We start from the raw sequence: 23,880 nt of genomic DNA, 5'->3' as shown, positions 1-23,880 counted from the left end.
TTCATCAGTTTAAATACTGCTTCACCTGGTATAATTATATACATCTATCTCTTTAATGATTAGGAGAAATTCATCACAACAGCAGTTGTTTCATTTTTACATCAACAATTTTATTCAAAATAATTCAATACAGAACTTTACTTCCAACACTCTTTTGTGTATGAATCACACTTCAGACATTAACTAAAGATTAGCCTATGAATTGGCAATTTCCATGAATTCTTACTCCACAGTTTTCTCTAAATTATATGTTATTGTTTTTGCTGTATTTAATCCAATAACTAAAGGCACCATATCATTATCATACTCATCCAATTCTGTACTATATTCTGTAAATCTCAAAATTTGCTTTCATTATCTCCTATGCAGAAAGCCTGAGCCAGTACATCATCCTTCCCCCATCAGTGAATACACACAACCAATATTTCCACTGTTAGTAAAAGTTATAAACAGAATTCTGTATTTGTGTTATTTTTCCATTATACAACAGGAAAAATTTCTTGGCAAAATACCTGATATAAGAGAATTGCTCAAAAATGTTTAGCCTAGCTTTTCTTGTTACTTTGATTCTGAGAGAGAATGAAATAGAAATTAATGCCAACCGTTATTCTAGGTTCTAGAATGTCAATTTCTTTGGTCAGTTGTTCCCTGGTAGCTATTCCAGGATAAGCGTTCTGTTCAAACCATGATTGGAGGATATCCTTTTCACTGTGGTTCAAAACAATCCTCCTTTGCTGGGCTCTCTTTGTAGTGAGCCTGATGAAAACAAAAAAGGGATAGGGAGCATGAAGGATTGTGGTGGAAGCACATAGTTTTTGTTTATTCCAGGTTGAAAGTCTGTACATTCAATGATGACTATATATTTTTACTTTAGGGACACAGATTAAGCCATGCTACTATGGACACAAATAGGTATAAATATATATTTTAGAAAGGATGATAATCAATGATCGAAGTATACAAAGCAAGAGTTTACAGAACATCCATGACATTACATGCAAAGAAAATAGGAAGGAACAGAACCTAGGAAAATTCCTGAAACTAAATGAAACAATATCATGAAAAAATTAAAAGTTTGAATAAAATCATAGAAGTTGGTACAGTGGAATAAATGACATATTTTGATAAAATTAAATATATAATGTTAGGAATTCCTTGTGTTTTGTCCAACTAAAATGTTAACTTTAACACTTCAGGTAAACAACTCATGTGTGGTACCCCTGGTTGCCATCTTAAACTTGAAATTACAGTAACACTTTTCAAAAAACACCATCCTTGGATCCAGTTTATCACTGGGTCTCCTCCAAAAACATATCCCTCCAATCATGGTGATAATTTAAACTTTCATAAACTCTGGAAAATAAATTAGGCTTTTGTTATTATAAAAGAAAACAGTGAAGAGGTTGATGGGAACTTATCACTTGAAATGCTGATCAAATCCATATTGGGAGAGTCACCTAGCTTTCACAGAGACTGCTGGCCAATTTAGCAAATCCCAGAGACACAGGATTTATCAAGACCTAGGGTGGCCCACCTATTTCTTAAATATCTTTCTATTTAATCATTTCATTAAATATTTAATGCCTTTACAAAGGATTTCAAAGCAATCAGATTAAGAGGAAGTGAAAGTAAAGATTACAGTAGGTAATTTTGCATCTATCATAATGCCTTTCCAAATATGACTTTGGTTCTGTGCTCTCTAGTTTATACATATATAAACATGTTGTTCTTTACTATGTTCAAGTTCTCTTGTTTCTTAATTATCTTGGCTCGGCCATTTTATTTTATGTTGGATAGGCTTTTTTTTTGTGAGGAAGATTGGCCCTGAGCTAACATCTGTTGCCAACCTTCCTCTTTTTGCTTGAGGAAGATTATCCCTGAACTAAGGTCTGTGCCAATCTCCCTCTATTTTGTATGTCGGATGCCACCACAGCATGGCTTGATGAGCAGTGTATAGGTCCGTGCCTGCAATCCAAAACTGCGAACCGCAGACTGCTGAAGCAGAGCACGTGAACTTAACTGCTACACCACCAGGCCAGGCCCTGGAGAGGCCTTGTAATTTGTGCAGCGTTCATGCATTCTCCACAGATTTTTTTGATCAGATCTTTTCTATTGAAAGCAGGTGTGTCATTTTTCAGCTGAGAACATTTTCAGTGAGAGACAGACAATGCCCCAAAGAGGTCAGGGTGTGGTTCTGAGAGGCAACTTTATCCACCATTCAAGAACTTTACAATGCTTTTTGCTAAATATTTTCAACGAGAAAGAAGTATTTGCTTATTTTGCAACTGCAATTCAAATATTTATTATAGAGTATGATGTAGAAAGAAATGAATAAACCTTTGTGCAAATGTTTGCTCCCCAATTCTTTCTTTCCATCTATCTGTCTTTGTCTAGGCGATTATAAAACTCAGTTTGACTTTCAAAAATTGCAGAATGGACATACTGATAGGCAGACAATCTTCATGGGACTTTTCCTTGGGGTGTACCTCAAAAACTGTGTTGGTTTCTCCTATTCTTGAGGAAATGAAAGGAATATTCTGTTCATTCTGTAACTATCTCCCATCTCTTACTATAATAGTAATTGCCACTCAGTGTAGTTTCTGCCATGTCAACCACTGTTGTGATGGGCTACCAAGGACTTGAAGTGAATTAAGATATAGGATCCAGATGAAGCACTTGTAAGGAGATAAAAATACCTGTGGTATTTCCTATAGGAATTCATTTTGACCACATCTTATCTGAGACAAGTAATAACACACTTTAAGAGGTTTAATACTCTTTTCACCCAAAAACTTTGCATACAGCTACCAGCCATCTGACTTCCACCCATGCCCCAGCCAAGAGAGGTATCAAAGGTACAGTTTGGCTCCTGCCTGCCTGGAACACATAAAGGCTTTTAAGGAGAGGCCCCTCAGTGACTGGGGACTATCTGAATCCCCACAGCAGTCTCCCCTCTGTAGCTGGCCAGTTGCCTGACACTCTTCTTTTCTTCTTCAACCTTGGTTCTCCACTGGAGCTGGTTGGGGAGCAACAGGACTGCACCTGACTCCCTGGGAAACTCTTCAGGGGTACAAAGTCCTTTGTTTAGGGCCAGCCACAAATTCCTGACTCCTGACTTGCACAAAGTACAAACTGGCCAGGCCAAGGAATGAGTCCCAACTCTCCAGCAAGAAACAGCACTTGGACCTTCTTCAGAGCCTAAGATCTGACCTAGACTGCTAGTGAGTGAATCCCAACTCCCCTTTCCAGGTGCTAAATCCTGCTCCAGAGGCAAAGGGGAGGCTTTTTGCACCTGAGGATTCCTCTCCGCTTTAACAGATGTTCCCCTGGAGGAGACTGTCAACTGATGGGAATGGACCAGACCTGACAGAGGCCTTCATGGGCAAGGTGACAAGATGTAATCCACTGCACAGGTCTGCATCCTGAGGCTTCTCTGGGCTGGCCTGGCCGGGTCTTTCCAAACCTCTGCCAAAGAAAGAAGGAAAGAATAAAAAGTACAAATATAAATTGTAAAATGCAATATACATTACTACATATGCTCCAGGCACATCAGTTAAGAGGATATTTCCAATGACTTTATAGCAATAAATTTGAGAACAGAGATGAAATGGACATATTCTTGGAAAAGTTCAACTTGGCAAAAATGACTCAAGGAGAAATGGTTGTCCTATGATCATTTAAAATATGGAATTAGTAGTCAAAAATCTTCCCATAAAGAAAACATCAGACTCAGACGGATTGACTAGAAAATTCATTTAATGAAGGAATAAGTTTTTACACAAGATTTTAGAGAATAGTGAGAGAGGTAGCAAACCTAATTCATTCCAAGGCTGGTTTAACATGATCCAGACCCCTAAAGATAGTGCCAGTAAAGAAAATGATTAGAGGCCCACTCCTTTGTGAACATAGATGCTATGATTGTAATCAAAATATTGGAAACTACAACCCAAAAATACATAAGAAGGATACATCATGACGTAGTTGGGTTATTCCAAAAACATGACATTCTTTGATATAAGAAAAATCTATTTAAATCACCACAGGAACAAGTTACAAGAGAAAAAAAATTATATAATTGCAATCAATGAAAAAACATTTAAGTGCTTCAAAATCCATAGAGAGGGAAGAAATAAAGAAACTGAACAAATTAGAAATAAGTGGACTCCTTTTGCAGAAATTGATAATATGCAGTATAGTAAATGCCACATACTAAATATGAAACTGGGAAATACTGACAACGATGTCACCTCTCACTCTGCTGATTCAATGTATTACTGCAGTTTTCAGCCAATACAGTAAAAGGAAAATAGAATAAGGATTGTATAGAAATACAGGTGCCATTACTGGCAGATGAGGTAATTGTGTACATATGAAATAATGTAGCATTCAGATGCTCAACTGGGTACTCTCAGATCTTGTGACATCTGCTTTATGCACATCCACAGGAGACTTGGTCAGAACACTCTGGGTTCCCAGGCAGCAGCTCTCAGGTAAGGGGGATGGTGGGGGCTGCACACCTGACCCAGCACAGGATCCTCCTGGGGCTCTTCAAAGGGCAACAGCTGGGCCTGTAGCTCCACTGAAGTTCTTGCCTTAAGTGGGGAAAACTTGGGTGGCCTCAACAAAGGGACTGCCTTTTAGATGTATGGAGACCTGGCTGACGTTTGGATGTCTCTCACAGTAGGGCTTCAGTGAGGCTGCTGCAGGACATATGGCTACTGCGGTGGCTCCATGGTGTAGGAACATTGCAGTAGCAGCCTCATAGGCCTCTCATCCAAAGGCTGCTGCAGTGGGGTCCTTCGGATTCTTGTTGGCTATCTCCCCTCTGAGGGGCAGAGAATATCTGAAACAGGTACTGTGCAAGGGCCTCTTTCTTCTGAAGCACAAATTGCTTTGGATTTGGCAACTGCTGTTTGCTGGTTGTCTTGCTATGTTTGTGTTTGTTGGTTTTGTGCTCCATCCTCTAGCCCAGCCCTAGAGGGCACTATAAGCTGTATGATCAGGGGCTAAAACACTGGTGGACACTGCTGCCCAACCAGAAGGGATCAACAGCTCATGGAGCTTTCCTCAAGACAGTGTTTATGTTCAGGCTCTGGAGAGGTGTTCGCCTTGATCTGCTGTGTGGATTACTATTGAATGTTATATGGTTATTATTTCCTGTGGCCACAATCTCGATCCCAGCAGTGGACCTTTGCAGACCCTTCATCCCAAAGATGCTGCATTTCAGAATGGGATTCCTCGGCAGCTCCTTGACGCATACCTTGCCCAAGAGGCATTGGCCGAGACTTGACCACCATTTGTAGAGGTGTATGCTGCAGCTGAGAACACAGGGGCTCTCCATTAGTTTGAGAAAACCCCCTCTGCTCTTGTGATGGAAGGGAAGGCACCTGCTGCCCTAAATCCCCACAACTCAGGTGCATTAGATACTGAGCCTGGAAGAGCAGATTCTCTTGATAATCCTGAAGCTGTTGAGGCTGCTGTAAAGGACATCTGCAACCATTAGCCTGCTGTCCTTGAAATAGTGAGTGATGACAATGGGCCTTCTTCTCCTGTTGCTGTTGCCTCTCTCCCTGCACAGTAGAAATATGGTGCAGAATGAAGGGCCTTGCATGCTGGCTTTCTTCTTTCTCAGGCCCATCCCTCTCAAAATACTGCACAGAAGATGTAGGAGGATGAAAAAAGAGTGCTGATTTGTAGCTGGAAAATGGATAGGCAGGACAAAGTTTACTTCTCGTATCACCTTGATACTCCAAAGTACAGCTTGGTTCCTTTACAATGCCTGGGACCATAGTGTCGCCTGGGCCATCCTGTTGACTGGGAATTTCCTGTGTCTCTAGAGAAGAACAGCCAGCTCTCCCCAGTACAGCCTCCTCAGTAGAAGAGAAGTTGTGCTCAGTGGTGTAGTTGGGAGATTCTGCCTGAGTATCCTGGAGGCTTAAACATGAACGACCTTGAACAGGGAATTCATGTAGTTTCCAAATAGCAAACATTCTGTGTCTCTCTCTGGGTGGCAGTCGGGCTCTTTTATTCTGGAACCAGTTCTAAAGAGAAAAAAAGAGTAGTGTTTTATCAAATTGACTTATCTGGTTATATTCCTCAGTATATTTCCATAATGTAGGAGAGAATTTTGTAGTTAAGCCTAGTCTCAGCATTATCACTGACTTTCCTCCTGACCTTGTACTCAAAAATAAAGGCAATCTTCCCTGGGGCTACACGTGTGATTATGGAAGTCATACAGTACACAGTTCCAAAACTCCAACCACCTTCAAAGTCTGCACTGGCCCTTCTGTACATTCAAACCTAAGCCTTTCAAAATCTGCCCCTAATCTGTTTGCAATCCTGTGTTTAGACAGAACCTACTCCCAGCTGTTCCCTAAATACACTGAATTTCTCCCACAACGTTAATTTACTCAAGCTGCTGCATAAGAATGAATTCATGGCTCAATGTATTCTAAATCATGTTCTTAAATTCATTGTTTTCAAACGTTATACATAAGCAAGAGTTTAAGTCATAACTTTACTGTATTTTATACGTGTCTCTAAGCATTTCATTTTAACACCTCTAGTCTCCATTGTTCATCCTCCCTAAAATGAGGATAATTATACATGCCAACCCATAATCCCCAGGACATTGGGTGAGCTGGAAATGATAAAATGCTTTTGTAGACAATCCATCCTAATAAGCCAGGGTTGCTGTAGACAGTTAGAGTCATGCAGCCTAAGCAACAGTACCTGGGGGCCTTTTGCCATCTGCTCACTCCTGGAACTGCCCTCTGGCTCCAAGTTCAGAATAGCTTTAGGCCATTAGTATCACTAAAGCTAAACGGATCTCTGATCCCCTCATGATGATTGTTTAAAGCAAAATTCTGACTGTGCACAGTGACCCTGACACCTCCAAACACACTTTCTCATTTTTTCCTCACAACTCCACAACATAGATAATTTTACAGAAAGCTGAGTTACAAGAGTCAATTTGTCAGAGATTATAGGGCCAGTTCGAATGTCGATTTCACGAAGACCCAACCAGAAAACAAGTGCTCACTTTCCCTAGTCTAACAGCCTGCCCTGATCCTCCCCCAACTGTGTTTGCTTCCTGATCACATCATGGACACTCTCTCTAAGCACATGCAGCTCAATTCAGTGCAAGGCAATTTGAATGGCCATATCTGTGAACTTCATGTTATAAAACTATCCTTGTGACATGTTTGGAGGATTAAAAAAAAAAAAAAACTAAAAAACAGTCTGAACTTGAGAAACCCAGTGGTCATGAATCCAGAAATGTAAAGAAAATACAGTATAAAAATGTTTTAAGTATTTGACCAGTCTCTATTGTTTCCTGGCTGTTACCTTTTTCAGAGTTTCTACTTAGTTATATGAAATCATTAACTTGTATTTTTCTTGAAATGTTTCCAACTCATGAAACTCTTATAATATGATGACATAATTACTTACATAGTATTTGCCTATACTTTTATCCTCCAAAGCTACTCTTGCATTCCCTTTCTTATTTCCACCAAGATAATTTCCTCCTATTGTCAAACAACCAATAAATTCAAAGATCTATGGACAATTACAGGACAAAGAGAAATAAGAAAATCTTCCTAATTGTGTGTATGGCACAAAAAGTACAGCTCTAATAAAATTTCATGGAGCTATTATCAATCATTTCTAAAAACAATCATATGAGAGATTCCCTGGACAAAATTTGGTTCACACAACAAATGGTTATGAAGCACCTGCTATAGCTGTGATGTATTGTGCCAAGTGATGGGACACTATTGAGCCAAGTCCTTTCTCTTGCACTTCAGACTTGGATATCCAACTATTTACTTACTATTTCCACTTGGAGGTTTAATTGGCATACTGAACTTAATATGTCCAAAGTAAAGCTCCTAATGCCTCTAGCATAAAACCACTCTATTTCAGGCCTCCCTATCTTAAAGGCAACTCTAATCTTCCACTTGCTTAGGCCAAAATTTTGGATCCCTCTTTATTGGATATACAGTGAGAAGATGCAAAGACCTCTCAGCAAACTATTGGCTCTACCTTCAAAATAATAGTTCTCTAGGTGCCAGCCCAGTGGTGCAGCAGTTAAATCCACACATTCTGCTTTGTTGGCCTGGGATCCACTGGTTCAGATCCTGGGTGCGGACCTATGCACTGCTTGTCAAGCCATGCTGTGGCAGGCGTCCCACATATAAAGTAGAGGAAGATGGGCACCGATGTTAGCTCAGGGTCAATCTTCCTCAGCAAAAAGAGGAGGATTGGTGGCAGATGTTAGCTCAAGGCTAATCTTCCTCAAAAGTAATAATAATAATAATAGTTCTTTATATTTCTACAGTCAGCAACCTAATCCAAACCATCATTGTCCTTATCCTAGATAATTACAACAGAATCTTAACTGGTCTCTGCTTCCAAACTTGATCCACAATAGTCTATTTTCCATAAAACACATACATAACATATTCATGCCCACATTGACATAAATAAGAAAAGTGACCAGATGTCAACACTTTGTTCTGTGTGATGAAATACTATGAAACTTTTTCAGAATTCTTTACATTTTATATTTGTCAATAAAAGATATATGAATGCAAAGCTTTGAATATTTCATTTACATCAATTATATATACTTGACAACGCAGTTGTTTGGCCAGTTCTTTTCGAGTGGTAAAATCAGGGTAAGGAGTCTCTTCAAATGTCTGATTAAGAATATACAATTCATCCGTAGTAAATTTATGTCGTTGTTTTCCCTTTCCTCCTCTCCATTTTGTTCCTTTAACTTCCTTATGATCATCTTCTTCGACTGGAGATCCTGAAAAATATATAAATGGAAAGGGAAATGCATTGAGGAATAATGATAGTATCTAGAAAAAGAAAAGACTGTTCACTGACTAACCATTCATAAAAGATTTTTAAAAAGTGGAACCCCACCTCACACCTATTTACAATAATAAGATTACTAATAGGTTAAAGGCCTATCTTTAAAATTATGAGGAGAAAATGAGATTTATGACCTCTAAGGTAGGGAATCAACTCAACAGCACTAGCAACAAGGGTAGGGAAGGATTTCTTTAGTTTAATAAGAAGTCACACATTATAAAAGAAAAGGCTGATGAAAAAATGCTCAGCCTCATTAGTAATTGAAGAAATACAAATAAACCAGCTCACACCCATCTGATAACCAACTTAAATGTATGGGACTAGAGTAGGGGAAGAATGATAAAGATTAAAGAAAATAGGAAATCAGAAGCAGGGTTGGTATAAGTATAAATTCTTAGAACCACCTTGGAAGTAATTTTATTATATACAATCAAATTGAAAATGCACATATCCTTCAACACAGCAATCAAAGGACACTTGAAAACAGTAGGAAGGTTTTGTAGTGAGGTTACATGAATGGTAAAAACAAGAACAAAACAAAAAAACAAGGTTTAACTATACACTGTCTATGAGAGACTCATTTTGGACCTAAGGACACATATAGGCCAAAGAGTGAAAAGATGGAAGAAGACATCCCATGCAAATAGTAACCAAAAGAAAGCACAGGTGGCTATACTAACATCAGGCAAAATATACTTCAAGTCACAACTGTTATGAGACTAAGACATTATATAATGACAAAAGGATCAATTTACCAAAGAGATACAATAATTTTAAGTATGACAGACCAAACCTCAGACCTCTCAAATATATGAAGCCAACATTGACAAAATTGAAGGTAGAAATAGTGAACAACATAATAATAGTAGGAACATCAATGCCCCACTTTCTATGATGGATAAAACAACCAAACAGAAGATCAATAAGGAAATAGAGGACTTGAACAAAAGTATAGACTAATTAGACATACCAGACATATACAGAACACCCCACCTAAATGCAGAATATACATTCTTCTCAAGTGCACATGAAACATTTTCTAGAAGAGACCATACATTAGGCCACAAAAGCAGTCTTAAAAAATTCAATATTGAAATCACACAAAGTATATTTCCAATTACAGTGGAATGAAATTAGAAATTAATAGCCAAAAGGAAGCTGAAAATCTACCCATCTGTAGAAATCAATCAACATACCCTAGAACAATCAATGGGTCAAACAAGTCACCATGGAAATTAGAAAATACCTTATGACAAGTGAAAATAAAAAACATAACACCAAAACTTATGGGATGCAGTGAAAGCAGTGCTAAGAGAGAATTTTTTAGCTGTAAGTGAGTACGTTAAAAAATATATCAAATCAACAACCTAACCTTAGACCTCAAGGGATTAGAAAAAGAACAAACTAAATCCAAATAGAAGACAGAAGGATATAATAAAGATTAAAGATTTTTAAAAATGGAGAATAAAGGGGCCGGCCCCATGTCCCAAGTGGTTAAGTTTGAGTGCTCTGCTTTGGCAGCCCAGGGTTTTGCCAGTTCAGATCCTGGGGGTGGACATGGCACCACTTGTCAGGCCATGCTGAGGTGGCATCCCACATGCCACAACTAGAAGGACCCACAACTAAAAATACACAACTATGTACTGGGGGGCTTTGGGGAGAAAAAGGAAAAATAAAATTTTTTTAAAAAGTAGAGAATAGAAAAAAACTGAAAAGATCAACAAAACTAGCAGTTGGTTTTTCTAAAGGATCAACAAAATAGATAGATCCTTGTCTACATTAACTAAGAAAGATTCAAATAAAAATCAGAAATGGGAGCATCACACCTAATACCATGGAAATAAAAATGAGTACAAGAGAATACTACGAACAATTGTGAAACCAAGAATGAAAAAAGTTAAAAAATCTCCCCTAGAGCAGAAAACTTTGAGATAAGCTTTGCTAACTCCAGCTTTGCATAATCAACTATTGTTTAAAACTAACCAGATTTTGATGTCCCTCCTTAGTAAAGGAAGGAGCTGTCTTTCCCAGGAACTCAAGACCCAGATGTCAAGATTCAGCTTCATAAGGCCAAATGTAGGCTGAAGATGAAAACTAAACAGAAAAGTCCAGTCAAGGGAAAAGAAATTCAGTCTTCAAGGCCAAATGCAGGCTGATGAGAAGGTACCAACCAGCAATGCATTATGCTCCCGCTACCCCTACTTAACACTCCAGCACATGCTCTCCCTTTCCTACCTAAAACCCCAGATAAAAACCCCTCCCTTTTTCCCTTTAAGGAGGTGAATCTGAGTTCTAACTCCCATGTCCTTGTCTGACTGCCTTTCAATAGTAAACCTCTTTCCTTGCCACAAGCCTGACATTTCGCTTATTGTGCCTACAATGCATCAGGTAAATGAACCTGCATTTGTGTTTCATAACAACTGTATACCAACATATTTGATAACCTAGAAGAAATGGAAAAATTTCTGGAAACACTCAATCTACCAAGACTAAATCATGCAGAAAAAGAAAATCTGAACAGACTAATAACAAGAAGACTGACTCAGTAATCAAAAACCTCCCAGTAAAGAAAAGCCTAGGACAAGATGGCTTCACTGGAGAATTCTACCAAACATTTTGAGAAAAATTAATGCCAATCCTTCTCAAATACTTCCAAAACATTGAAGAGAAGAGAATACTTCCAAACTCATTTTATGAGTTTTACCCTCCATTATCCTGATAACAAAGGTAGACAAAAATATCATAAGAAAACTACAGAACAATATCTCTGATAAATATTGATACAAAAATCCTTAACAAAATACTAGCAAACCAAATTCAACAGCACATTAAAGTGTTTATACATCATGACCAAGTGGGATTTATACCTGAAATGCAAGGATGGTTTAACATACAAAAATTTCAATGTAACATACCATATTAACAAAAAGCACAAAAACCATATTATCATCTTAATTGATGCAGAAAAAGCACTTGACAATTTTCAACACCCATTCAGGATAAAAACACTCAACAAACTAGGAACAGAAAGAAAGTACCTCAACATAATAAAAGCCATTTTTGAAAGACCCACAGCAAATATAATACTCAGTGATGAAAGACTGAAAGCCATTCCCAAAGCACTTGCTTGGAGGACTTCACATCCTACAGGCACTGTGATTGAGCCATCATTGCTTTGGAGTCTCTCTGTTGCAGATTTTTGCCTCGAGACAGAGATGGTGATGGGAGCAGTGGACTCCTGGGTCCACCATACATAGTTCAGGAGCCTCTGACAAATGAGTCACATATTATTCATTGAGCACAACACCAAAAGATATAAGACACAGTTGGAGCAGACCACAGAGCCTTCTCTCCTCAGTTAAGGTTCTTCTAAAAAAAAAAAAAAATCAAAGCCAGAACACTGATATTTTGTGATAGCTACCTTCTCAAAGAACAAGAGTGTCAAGTCTCTTTCATACCCCAAGCTTGGAAAGTTCCAAGTTATTTTGAATTGCACAGAATATCAAATCATTTGGGAACCAGGGGGGAAAAAAATCCCAGGACCACTTCAGCAATTCTTCCAGGATAGCTCTTTAGGTTTGGGAAGGTTTTTTTTAACTTTTTACCCTGTTAACTTTTAAACATGCATGAAAAGTAAGAGAGAAGAGAGGAATGAACCTGATGATCCTATCACTGACTCAAATAAATGGCACTACATAGCCAGTCTTATTTCATCCACTCACCTCCTTGACACCCCTTCCCATTACTCTGAAGTGAATCCCAGACATACTGTTTCACCCAAAACTACTTCAATATATATCTCTAAAATATAAGAAATATTTTTTATAATGAGTTCCATATTGTTGGATATTTATTTAGGTTTGTTCTCATTTCTCTTTTTTATTCCAGTTTTATTGAGATACAATTGACAAGATATCCCTTTTAATGTAATCAAAACTTCATTTTCAAATACCTGAGCCTCTCAGAAAGTCCTAGCACCCAATTCCACTGTTCGGCAACCACAAACAATTACATCAGTGACATGAGCTGTCCTCAGCCTACAAACCTGCACTTTTAAAAAATGAAAGCTCAATCCCTCGGAAAGCACTAGTACATAAGGTAGGCTGCCTCTCACCAAAGAAACTCACCGTTGGAAGACATGTTGAATCTCTAGTCCAGGGTCTTTTGGAGTGACAAAGTGATGAGCTCTGGAGCAGCAATAATATACCCCTGAGGTGCCCACCCTAGACACACCTTAGACACAGCCCTAGACATGGCTCCACCCTAGGTGGGGCTCCACCCCAGATACACCCTTGGATCACCTTACCTAATCCACCTCTTCAAAACCTGGCTTCCATTCATTGAGCACCAACTGAATCCAATTTTCTTATTTATCTTTGTAATACCCTGACAAAGTAGGTACTATTTTACCCCCACTTAGACTTAGAGGACACCAGGGACAGAGAGATTTAGACCATAGAGGAAGCCTCTGACCCAGACAGTCTGATCTCTGACCTCATGCTTGTCACTACCATCCTATTATGTTATAGACTGCAGGATGTGTGAGTATGGAAGGCTTGTCAGGCTCACAGAGGATCCACATTGCTTGATATATCATTCGACTAAGGAATACTGAGATTGGGAGCAGAAGTGACCAGAGACTAATATTGAATAAGGATTATAGACATTAGATCATTTGCTAATTCATCTTATCCTTGAAACAGTCCTTGAGATAACCAAACCCTCCATTTTACAGATGAGGAAACTGCAGGCCATTGGAGTTTTCTTCACAATTCTAGGACTTTTTACCTTCCCAAATGTGTGGGAGAAGGTTTTTATATACTCCAGGTCTGAAAAACATAACACATGCTTGACAGTTCTTTCATATTAATTCATCTGAATTCAGAGGGATCCACATGTGCCCCTTTCTATTTAAAAAAATTGCTACAAATTTATGTGACAAACCCAACGAATTGATCTCTCACACATTATATTACTTAAGTCTTGTAATAGCCCTACATGGATATATATTACTCATACCTGTGATACATATGAGGACACTGAAGCCCAGAGAGATGAGCTAAATTGCCTGAGGTCAAACTCTAAGAAGAGGAAAATGCCTAGAGGAACATAAAGCAGGTGGAAGTAAGGTTTAATTAGGCATGTTAATGGCAGAGGTGCAGGCAGAGGGAAAGCCCGTGTTTCTGACTTGATTTCAACATAGATCACACCTTACCAACAAATGAAGATAAAGCACAAGGAAGAGACTTGGTGGGCAGATGAAATCATGGGAGGTCATGTTAATGAGTTATGACTGTAGATTGGTCCTCTGCTGTCTGCTTGGGGTCAGAGGCACTGATAGCCAAGCCAGTGCATTTGGGCAGTACCAGGTGCTCTGAGGTAGTTGAGGGGAATATTTTGGGAGCTGGAAGTGTTGGAGGAGTTTGGAGGCTAAGAGAGCAGAGCAAACCAAGATAAGGTTGGACCTAAACTGATTTCTCTGCTTTTTTTTTTCTTCCCAGTAATTCAAAGTTCAAATCAGCTATTCTTGGCTTTATTTTTTCTCTCAGTACCTTGAATTCACACTAGGTGGTGACCTTTCCTGTGCCTCCTCCATCAAGCTGCTTCCAAAATACATTCTGCCAGACACGTTCACTTCCTTGCTTCAGGTTCTTTCCCTAACTCCAGTCAGTCTTGCCTCTGGTCCCATTCCATCATTTAGATGTCACTGACAAAGGTCAACAAATCAGCCTCTAAATTGCCTAATCGTATAGTTAAACTTCCTCCCTAAGGCATCAAACATCGTTGGCCAATCCTTTTTTTCTTGAAAACTCTCTTACTTCAGATTCTTTATATTGATAAATAAATGGCAAGCAATAGGATATTGGAGTATATGAGGAAGCCATTTGGTGCAAAACTAATTTGGCCTAACCTTGTTTTTTCCCAAAAGGGCCTGAGGTGGCCATTGAGCATACATTGTATATCTGCTTTAAGCATCGGCTATGTCCCAAAGACAAGAAAAAATGCCCTTGAGATAAAGATGCACCTCCTGGTGCATTGGCATTTCCTTAAGGATAAGCATCTCTCCCTAGACTAGGAATTGATTGCTGCACCCACTTGTCACCACCCAGCTCAAGACAACACACCTGCTACTTTCTGTGTCCACCAGTCATGACAGGGCAATCTCATCACTATTGTAAAAGGGGCATTTCAATCATATTGATGTGGATTAAGGCTGCCCCAGCTAGAGAAGCCCAAGGTGACCTGGCCTACATGCCAAACTATACGACCCAGGGGACTTTTTTTATGGTATGAATTAGGACCGCCCCAGGGAGAGAAGCCCAGGGCATCCTCACCTACATGCCGATCTATATGGCCAGATTCGTATCTAAAGTTATATGACCGCACAATAACCAGACCCCATCTGCACTGAAATCATTTAATGACTTTTTACATCATCTTTTCTTTTCTCCAGTAAAAATAAGTCACGTACCCATGCCTTATAAAATTAGCCCTAACCCTCAACTCGGGGCAGCAGCAGGAGCTCTGACCGCCCATGGGTCCTGTCCCCACGCACCAGCTCTGCCTGCCCATGGGTCCTGTCCCCATGCCAGCGGGGGCAGCAGCAGCTGCTCTGCCTGCCCATGGGCCCTGTCCCCATGCCAGCGGGGGCAGCAGAAGCGGTGGCAGCAGAAGCTCTGACTGCCCATGGGTCCTGTCCCCATGCTATTCCACACTATTCTCTAAATAAAAGAGCACTACTGCCAGATCTTGAGAGTCTAAGAAATCTTTCTTTCGACTCCTCAGCTCACCGACCCCGCATCAATATGACACATATTTTCTGGTGGTACACAACCACTCTGTGCACCCCTACTTCTGTGGAGTGCGCCATTCCTTTGTGGAAGGACTCTCCTGGGCTATATGGCCCTCAAATTCTGGCTCATAATAAACTCACCCCAATTTTGATTTATAGATTGGTTATGGATTATTTGCATCAACAATATTAAGCTTGGCTTCAAGGAATATCCACTTGAGTCCTTTATGCTTTTTAAAAATACCTCATAACGTGAGAGCCCAACATAGACCAGGTCCTGTGTATTCAGCCCTGTGACACAGCTGTGCAAAAGCACAAATGCAGTCTCTGCTCTCAGAGAAGCAACATTAGAGTGAACTTTTAGAAGTACTTAACTCCCAATTGTCACCTGCAAGGAAAAGCCAGAACTTACTAGAATGCCTAATAAGGAGTTTCATGACCTGGCCACTACTTTCCTTTCAGCCTCGCCTTTGAGACTCTGTGACTTCCTGCAAACTCTTAGCTCCAACAGGCTAGGCCACTTCCAGGGACTGAGATACTCTCCGCCCTCCTGGCCTGTACATCTTGACAAATAAAAATGGCAAGTAATAGGATATATTGGAGTATATGAGGAAGCCATTTGGTATAAACCTAATTCACCCTGACTTCTTTTTTTTCCTCCAAAAGGGCCTGACTGGCTATTGAGCACGCATTGCATATCTGCTTAGACATTTCCTATGGCCAGAACAAAGGCCCTTGAGATAAAGATGCAACTTCCCCCCACATTAGCATTTTTCCTTAGGCTAGGAACTGATTGCTGCACTCACCTCCCAGCTCACCTGTGACCACCCAGCTGGAGACAACAGACTGCCACCTGCTGTGTTCACCGAGACAGAAGACCTACCTGCTATTTCCATCAATCGCTGTGCCGACAGAGCAGTCTCGCGACTATTGTAAAAGGGACATTCCAATCATATGTGAAACATTCTCTTTGAGGGTATATAATGACCCTGTATACCCCCCCAACTCTTTGGAGTGACCTGTTCCTTTGTGGAAAGACTCTCCCGGGTTATAATCCTCAGATTTAAGCTCAGAATAAACTCACCCAAATTTTCATTTATAGATTGGTTATGGATTATTTTCGTCGACAATCTGCTTCAGGTGCTGCAAAGAAAAGTCCCAGGTGACATTAGAAGAAAATACTTTAACCAAAAGCAAGTTGATCAACATGGCAATTTGATTAAAATAATCATCTGGTTAAAAAGAAAAAGGCAGCAATAACAACAAGTGATTTAAGAATTTGGTGCTCTGTAGAGTAATTTTGTTTTCCTTAAGTGTTTTCCTCTGGGTTTTTCCCTGCCTGCAGAATTTGGGGATGTTTCCTCTACTTTTTGCATCCAGTGAATTTTTAATTCATTTTCCCCATTGTTTTTGTGATGTTAAAATTTAAACCATAAATGCACAAAAATGTGGTTAGTCCTCAGTTTGCCTACTGCAAAAATATAACATTTGCCTTCTACACAGATGTTGGAAACAGAATATTTCATTCATTCACTTATTAAATAAATATTTCTGAGCCCCTCCTGTGTGCCACAATTGTTCTATTTAGCGATTAGCAATAATGTGTTTGTTATACCAAAGTTTGGGTCATTTTTTCATTGTTTTTATTTAAACAAAGCCTTTGGCTTCACCTTTAAGTGATACTTTTCTTTTTGTTTTTCAATGTACATGCTCAAAGGGAAATTATTCAGCATTGTGGACAGATTTTTGGGACCTCTCTCCGTAGTATAATAGGTAAATCTAGCAAGCAAATTTCATGGGCTTTAAGTCAGTACAATAACGTCTGTGCTGCACTGTGAAACAGCTGTGCAGGCCATCTTCAGCCTGTGTTAAAATGACCTTGCAACCCCACACCTCATGACTGAAGATGCCAGCTGGACAGATCCACAACAGGAAAAGAGAAAGGGGTACCTCACTCTCACATCTCCCAGCTGCATCTTAGAGATTGAGGGAATAATTAATGACCCTGGTCCTTGCCTCCCTCCCCACATAGATAATGTCAGTATCTCTGAACTTGTTTGATATATAATCAAGAAATTCTTGTTTATGTTACCTTTATTATATAATCTAGAGAAAAGCCGCGATGTGCTCTATCCCTTTTGTTAAGATATGTGAACTCTAGTTGTAAGGGGTTTTTTTCCTCTTCCCTGCATGTACACTGTTTGTGAAAGAGACATAAACTGCACTTAATCTCATACCCCTCAGAGCAGTTCCATCAGAGCACTCTCTTGAACAGTTTTCCTGGGGTCTGAACTCCTCATGCTGATTATTGAATAAACTCCTTCTCTAATATCACCTAGACTCTTTATTTCAGGCAACAGTAGTTTCACTTCCTTCCATCCCTTACCCTATGCTGAAATGTTGGTTATTCATGAGGAGAAGTTGATCTCTGTCAAACTGTATGCAATGTGCTACAGTATTCCAAGAGGAAGAGTAAAATTATTCACACAGGCTTAAGGATGCCTGGGAGGGTTAACCACAAGGCCACAAGCCTAGTGGAAGTAAACTGAGAACAGGCCAAATGTCCTGATGGGGTTCAAAGCAGGCTGCCCCAGCATATGCCACTCTGTTATGCAGATTATTTTGAGCTGAAGACAATAAAGATTCAGAAGACTCAGGAAGAACATTTCACCTTCCCCCAAACTGCCTAAAAGGATTTAACATAGAAGGCCTGATCCAGGAAGCAGCTAATACCATGAGATAACTATAGTATAACGGAAAATAGGTGTGATAAGAAAGGCACCAATAAGCTCATCTTATCAAAATTCTGTCTCTTGGGCCACATTCTCTATAGGGGGCCCAGCAAACAGATGTCTAACAAACATTTGCTTTCCATTTCCATGTGAATTGTCTTCCTCCCCTTTGAAGTCCCAAACCGATACCCCCAACATCCTCCTTTGCCTTTAGCTGAAGATGATATTTAAGGTGACACCTTTGGCCATTCTGGCAAGTTGTTCAGTTTTCCTGGGTTTCTCCCATGTACACGTTATTAAACTTTGTTTTACTTCCTCCTGCTAACCTGCCTTTTTAATGTTTTTTTAAAAGATTTTATTTTTCCTTTTTCTCCCCAAAGCCCCCTGGTACATAGTTGTATACTTCTAGTTGTGGGTCTTTCTAGTTGTGGCATGTGGGACGCCACCTCAGCATGGCTTTATGAGCAGTGCCACGTCCACATCTAGGATCTGAACCAGAAAACCCTGGGCCACCCCAACAGAGCACACAAACTTGACCACTTGGACAGGGGGCCGGCCCCCTGCCTTTTAAATTTTTTGACCAGCCATAAGAACCAGAGGGAAATGGGTATGGGGGAATTCTCCCTAACCCCCTACAGGCTCTATGGGGACCCCCAAACTGTTACTGGCTACAAACATAGGTTCTTTACCCGCCACACAAGAGGGGACAAATAAAAACTGGAATGCCAGGCTTATGGCAAGGAAAGGATTCTATTTTGGGTGACGTCAAGCTGGGAGTTGAGACTGAGCCCTCAAATTCATCGTTTCATCTCATTGCCCCAAAAGATCAGAGGCAAGGGGTTTTTAAAGGTTGCAAGGAATGTGTCCGCTTGTGGGTGGGGGGAGTCAGTGGCCTTGCTGGTTGGAGCTTTCTCACCAGCCTGCATTCAGCCTCAGGAAGCTGTTTGCAGGGAGGAGAAAGAGATGATAAGGAATGCAGGTGGCTGTCCTTGGTTGTCTGCCTCAATCAGTGATGGCGGATTCTGGTGCCAGGAAGCCAGGGAGTAAGCAGGGAATAAGTGCTTTGCTTTTAACCCCATATATTCTTGGTTTAATGTAGGGGAAACTGATATCAGGGCCAGTATCAAAACTAGCCCTAGAAGTCAACACCTGGATTTGTGGGAGGAAAATAAAAGTCTAAAGCCATATGTAATCCTAACTAGTACAATACGCTATCTGAAAACTTGGCTCAGAAATCCTTAAAAATTCCAAAGTTCAACAAAACAGGAAATGACATGTTAAAAGATTCACAAAATATCAATATAAACAGAAAAGTTACTCCATGACCAAAAGTAAACATGCCTGACAAAGCTATATAACATACCTATTGAAGTATTAAAGCTACACTCCATAAATCTGGTGAATTTGGCAAACTGACAATTCAAATTCGCTTTGAGCACTTTGGGTTTTGTTGAGATGATTTTATGTAAATTGCCCATTCAATGAATTGTATTTTCTCAAACTGAATTTTATCCATTTGCTTGCCTCCTCCTCCCATATCACAGCACTCAGTTCATGGAAGTATAAACAATAGTAAGAACAACAGCTAACATTTATTGAAGATTTACTTTATGCCACTTCTAAACTAACCATTTCCCAAATACACATAATAAATCAGTGTCCTATAGGCCAAAATCCTGCACAAAATCTGATTATCATCATCGTCATCATCAACCATCATCATTATTTGAATTTGAAGATTTTTAGGCAGGACAAACCCACCTTGGTTTCCCCAGAGTTTCACCACACCAAATTGGATCATCCCTATCCCTTTCATTCATTTGTTAATTTAATGCCCTGAGGACATTTCTGTTTGCAACCCATGAATGTAGGATCTCATACCTTAAGGTCAAATGGTCAGTTGTATTAAAATATTAAGTTATGCTGCCTCTAGTAAATTCCTATTGATTTGCCTGTCATCAGAACTACACTGTACCCAACCTGAAGCCTGGACTGTATTTGTCTTATTCACAGCTGTATCTCCAGGACCTAGCACTGCACCTGACACTAAATGAGTCCTCAGAAGAACTGACTGAATATTTGAGTGAATGACATAACCTTTTCTCCATTCACATTATACTTTGTCAACCTTTCATCTTTCCTAGTTTCCCTGATTCCAATTTAACTCCATCCAACGTACACCATACATTTTCCCCTCACTGATTAAAAAAAATAAAATTGGGGGGCCAGCCCCATGGCGTAGTGATTAAGTTCACTATGCTACACTTCTGCATGCCAGGTTCGCAGGATCCCCAGTGCAGACCTACACCACTTGTCAGGCATGCTGTGGCGGCAACCCACATACAAAATAGAGGAAGACTGGCACAGATGTTAACTCAGGGCTAATCTTCCTTGAGCAAAAAAAAAAAAAAAAAAAGTTTTTACTGACTTACCTTGGCTAAGGGATCAAATCAAAACTACTTAGTTTGATACCTAATGACATTCATGATCAGGACCCTACCCACCTTGTGAGCCTCAACTCCCTTCACTCAACTTCACAATGTTCCCACATTGTTCCTTCTTGCAACAACAAATTGCTCTTAATTCTCTGGACACAATGCTGTATCCAAATTCCCATAAATTTGTTTAGATTGCTCTCCCTTCCTCACTCCCCCATGATCCTGGAAAACTGGGTTGCTATATTAGCACACGCCCATCCTACACTACAGCCATCTCATCAGAAATCCCCTAGGGGTACTATTATCTCTGGACGTCATGATACTGCATTATTGGTATACTTGTGTTGGGGGAGGGTAGAGTTTAAAATATTTTTTCCCAAATAGATAACGAATCATCATAAAATAATTTAATGAATAGTTCATTCTTTCTTCCTTAATTTGAAATGCTACCTTTATCATAAATGCTTGTGTATATGTCAGATCTCTGGAGTATCATTTTCCACTGATTTATTTGATTTACATATCAAATATCAAATGTTTTTAATTATTATAGCTCTTTATAGTGTGTCTCAATACCTGGTAGACCAAGCTTATAGGAAAAAACTATCTTTTTTTGCTTTATTTTGCACATCCCAAATTATCATTAAGGTTGAACGTCTTTTCATGTTTCTTGGCCATTCAAGTCTTCTCTTTAACAGATGTCCAATTCATATCCTTCACTCATTTGCCTATTATATACATTGAAGAATTTCTTCTTCCAGGTCCTTCAATGTTACTTATGGTGCCTTTCATAAGAACAAAGTTTTTAATTTAGATGCAGTTAAATTTTTTATCTTGCCCTCTATGGCTTTGCATTTTCATATCTTGCTTAAGAGTTTCTTTCCCCTCTCTCAAAGGTTGTAAAACTCTTCTCCCATATTTTCTTCATTGTTTTCAATGTTTAGGTCATTAATCCATCCAGAGGGGAAAGAAAGAGATAAAGTGTAAAAGGGTAAGAGATTTCTTTGCCAACCCAGAGGGGATGGCAATATAGGATACAGAATTTAGTTGGGGGGCCAGCCCCATGGCTGAGTGGTTAAGTTCATGTGCTCCACTTCGATGGCCCAGGGTTTCAACAGTTCAGATCCTGGGCATGGACCTAGCACCGCTCATCAAGCCATGCTGAGGCAGCATCCCACACAGCAGAACCAGAAGCACCCACAACAAGAATATACAACTATGTACTGGGAGGACTTTGGGGAGGAAAAAAAAGAAGACTGGCAACAGATGTTAGCTCAGGTGCCAATCTTTAAAAAGAAAACAAAAGAATTTAGCCACCTCTGGCACGTGTGGAGAGGGTAACTTAGGTAGAAGAGAGGAAACCCCTCCGAATTTCCAGTTGATTGTGAGTTCCTTGTGGATTGACATAAACTACTCATATCTGAGTAAAGATCTTCTGGTACCTTCTGAATTCCTTATATGTGCATGACAGCCTAACCATAAAAGAGAAATACTGAAAAATAGTCTAAAATTAGAGAAATTCTTGAAAAGTTTTGTTAAAGGCTTAATCAGCAGTGTACTTGAGGAGAGTTACCCTGTCATTTGTAGGACAAATTCGATAAACGGATTGCATGTGGGTTGTTGAAGTGGTAGAACGTAGGAAGGAATGACCCAGGGAGGCAACAGAAATTAAACCACAGTTTAATTCAGAGGATGAGATATCATGTTAATCAATAGAACACTTGACAGCAGACTAGATATGAGGGCAGCCCAAGGGGGGAATCTGGGTACCTGGAAGAAGGAAGATGCTATTAAAATAAATAGGGGAGCCTTGGTGAGGACTGACTTGGTGGATAACAACAGTGGACTTGTCTTTGAGGTGTGGTGCGATACTTAGTGAAAGTTACCAGCAGGAAACTGAGAGAGGCTAAGGCTGGAGAGATTGTTTTAAAGTTATCCAGATGGAGGTGAAATTGAATCTCAAAGATACTATAAACACAGAGAGAAGACAATAGGGAAAACCTGTATCTAGGGGACAGGTAAAAGGAAAGCTGAGAAAACAGGTATTCAGAGAGGGAGAACCAAGAGGGTGATATGATGAAGAAAGATTACGACTAAGACAAGCTGTTTAGCACTGGTAACCCTGATAGTGACAGGCACTGTGGTTTACCCGGGAAAAGGATTTTGTCACATATTCTGGAATTCATTAAGACATAACCGAATACACTCATGTAAAAAACAAGGAAACAGAACCTTAGCTGTTTCCATGTCAACTGAAGAAGTTCTGGAAATGTGCCACACCTCATATAGCATGGTCCTTAAGAGGACCAGAGCATTCAGCTACCACTGGCTTCCAATATTCCTACCCACTTGCAGGACTTTAGGCACCTCTCTGTGCTGTCTCCTCTTCTTTCAAATGAAGGACAATAGTCTACTGCATAGAGTTGTTTAACAGTACTTTAAACAATGTCTTGAACGTAGTAAGCACTCAATAAATATGAGCTATTGTTTTCACTCACTTTTAAGGTCCCGGCGAAATGGTCTTCCTCTCATGAAGTCTGAGAACACGCTTCTGTCTGATATGTCTCCCACTGCGCACTGATGACACAGTGCTTAGCACAGGCTCGGCACACACGTCGAAGGCTCAGTAATATTAATAATAACCAAAACTTATAAAGCACTAGGGGCCAAACACTTTTGTGAGTGTAATACACGCATAACTCATTTAATCGACCCAAAGCCCCGGGGTAGAGAAATCAAGGCACAGACAAAAAGTTAATGGCAGAGCCAGGATTTAACCCGGGTGTCTATCCCACAGCCCCTGTTCATAACTGCTGTGCCCTAGGGTTCGATACTTCACTAATGAAGAAGCATGGCATGATTTCTCACCGAGCATGGCAGAGCTGAAGTTCAAAAATTAGACTCATGGTTATTAGAGGCGGAAAGCACCATCTATTCCAACATCTTTTTCTTAAACCCAGGAAAGTGACACTGAGAGAGGGGTCTCCCCTGCAAGATGACCAGGGCACCAAACCAGAGCTCTGCAAGATTCGCT

General features: G+C 40.0%; 1 protein-coding gene across 4 annotated transcripts; it reads right to left on the bottom strand.

Moving 5' to 3' along the window:
* Positions 1–3,739: 3,739 nt before the first annotated feature.
* On the bottom strand, positions 3,740–23,852 carry LOC106828617 (cytoplasmic polyadenylated homeobox-like protein 2). Of its 4 annotated transcripts, XR_011495970.1 has the most exons (4): positions 23,345–23,545; positions 16,761–16,819; positions 8,619–8,815; positions 3,740–6,041 (listed from the first exon to the last, which is right to left on the bottom strand). XR_011495970.1 is itself a non-coding variant. In XM_070491379.1 (3 exons), the coding sequence occupies exons 1-3, from the start codon at positions 23,719–23,721 to the stop codon at positions 5,151–5,153; spliced, it is 1,095 nt and encodes a 364-aa protein (XP_070347480.1). In that variant the 5' UTR covers positions 23,722–23,852; the 3' UTR covers positions 3,741–5,150. The 4 variants fall into 4 exon arrangements, 3 of the variants coding, with proteins under 3 accessions (XP_070347480.1, XP_070347473.1, XP_070347476.1); XM_070491379.1 differs by lacking the exons at positions 16,761–16,819; positions 23,345–23,545 and adding an exon at positions 23,715–23,852 and having other exon boundaries at positions 3,741–6,041; XM_070491372.1 differs by lacking the exon at positions 16,761–16,819 and having other exon boundaries at positions 3,741–6,041; positions 23,345–23,534.
* Positions 23,853–23,880: the final 28 nt, after the last annotated feature.

The sequence above is a fragment of the Equus asinus genome, chromosome 2 (assembly GCF_041296235.1).
Source record: "Equus asinus isolate D_3611 breed Donkey chromosome 2, EquAss-T2T_v2, whole genome shotgun sequence".
Classification (NCBI taxonomy): Eukaryota; Metazoa; Chordata; class Mammalia; order Perissodactyla; family Equidae; genus Equus; species Equus asinus.
This window is presented reverse-complemented; position numbering and strand designations above follow the sequence as displayed.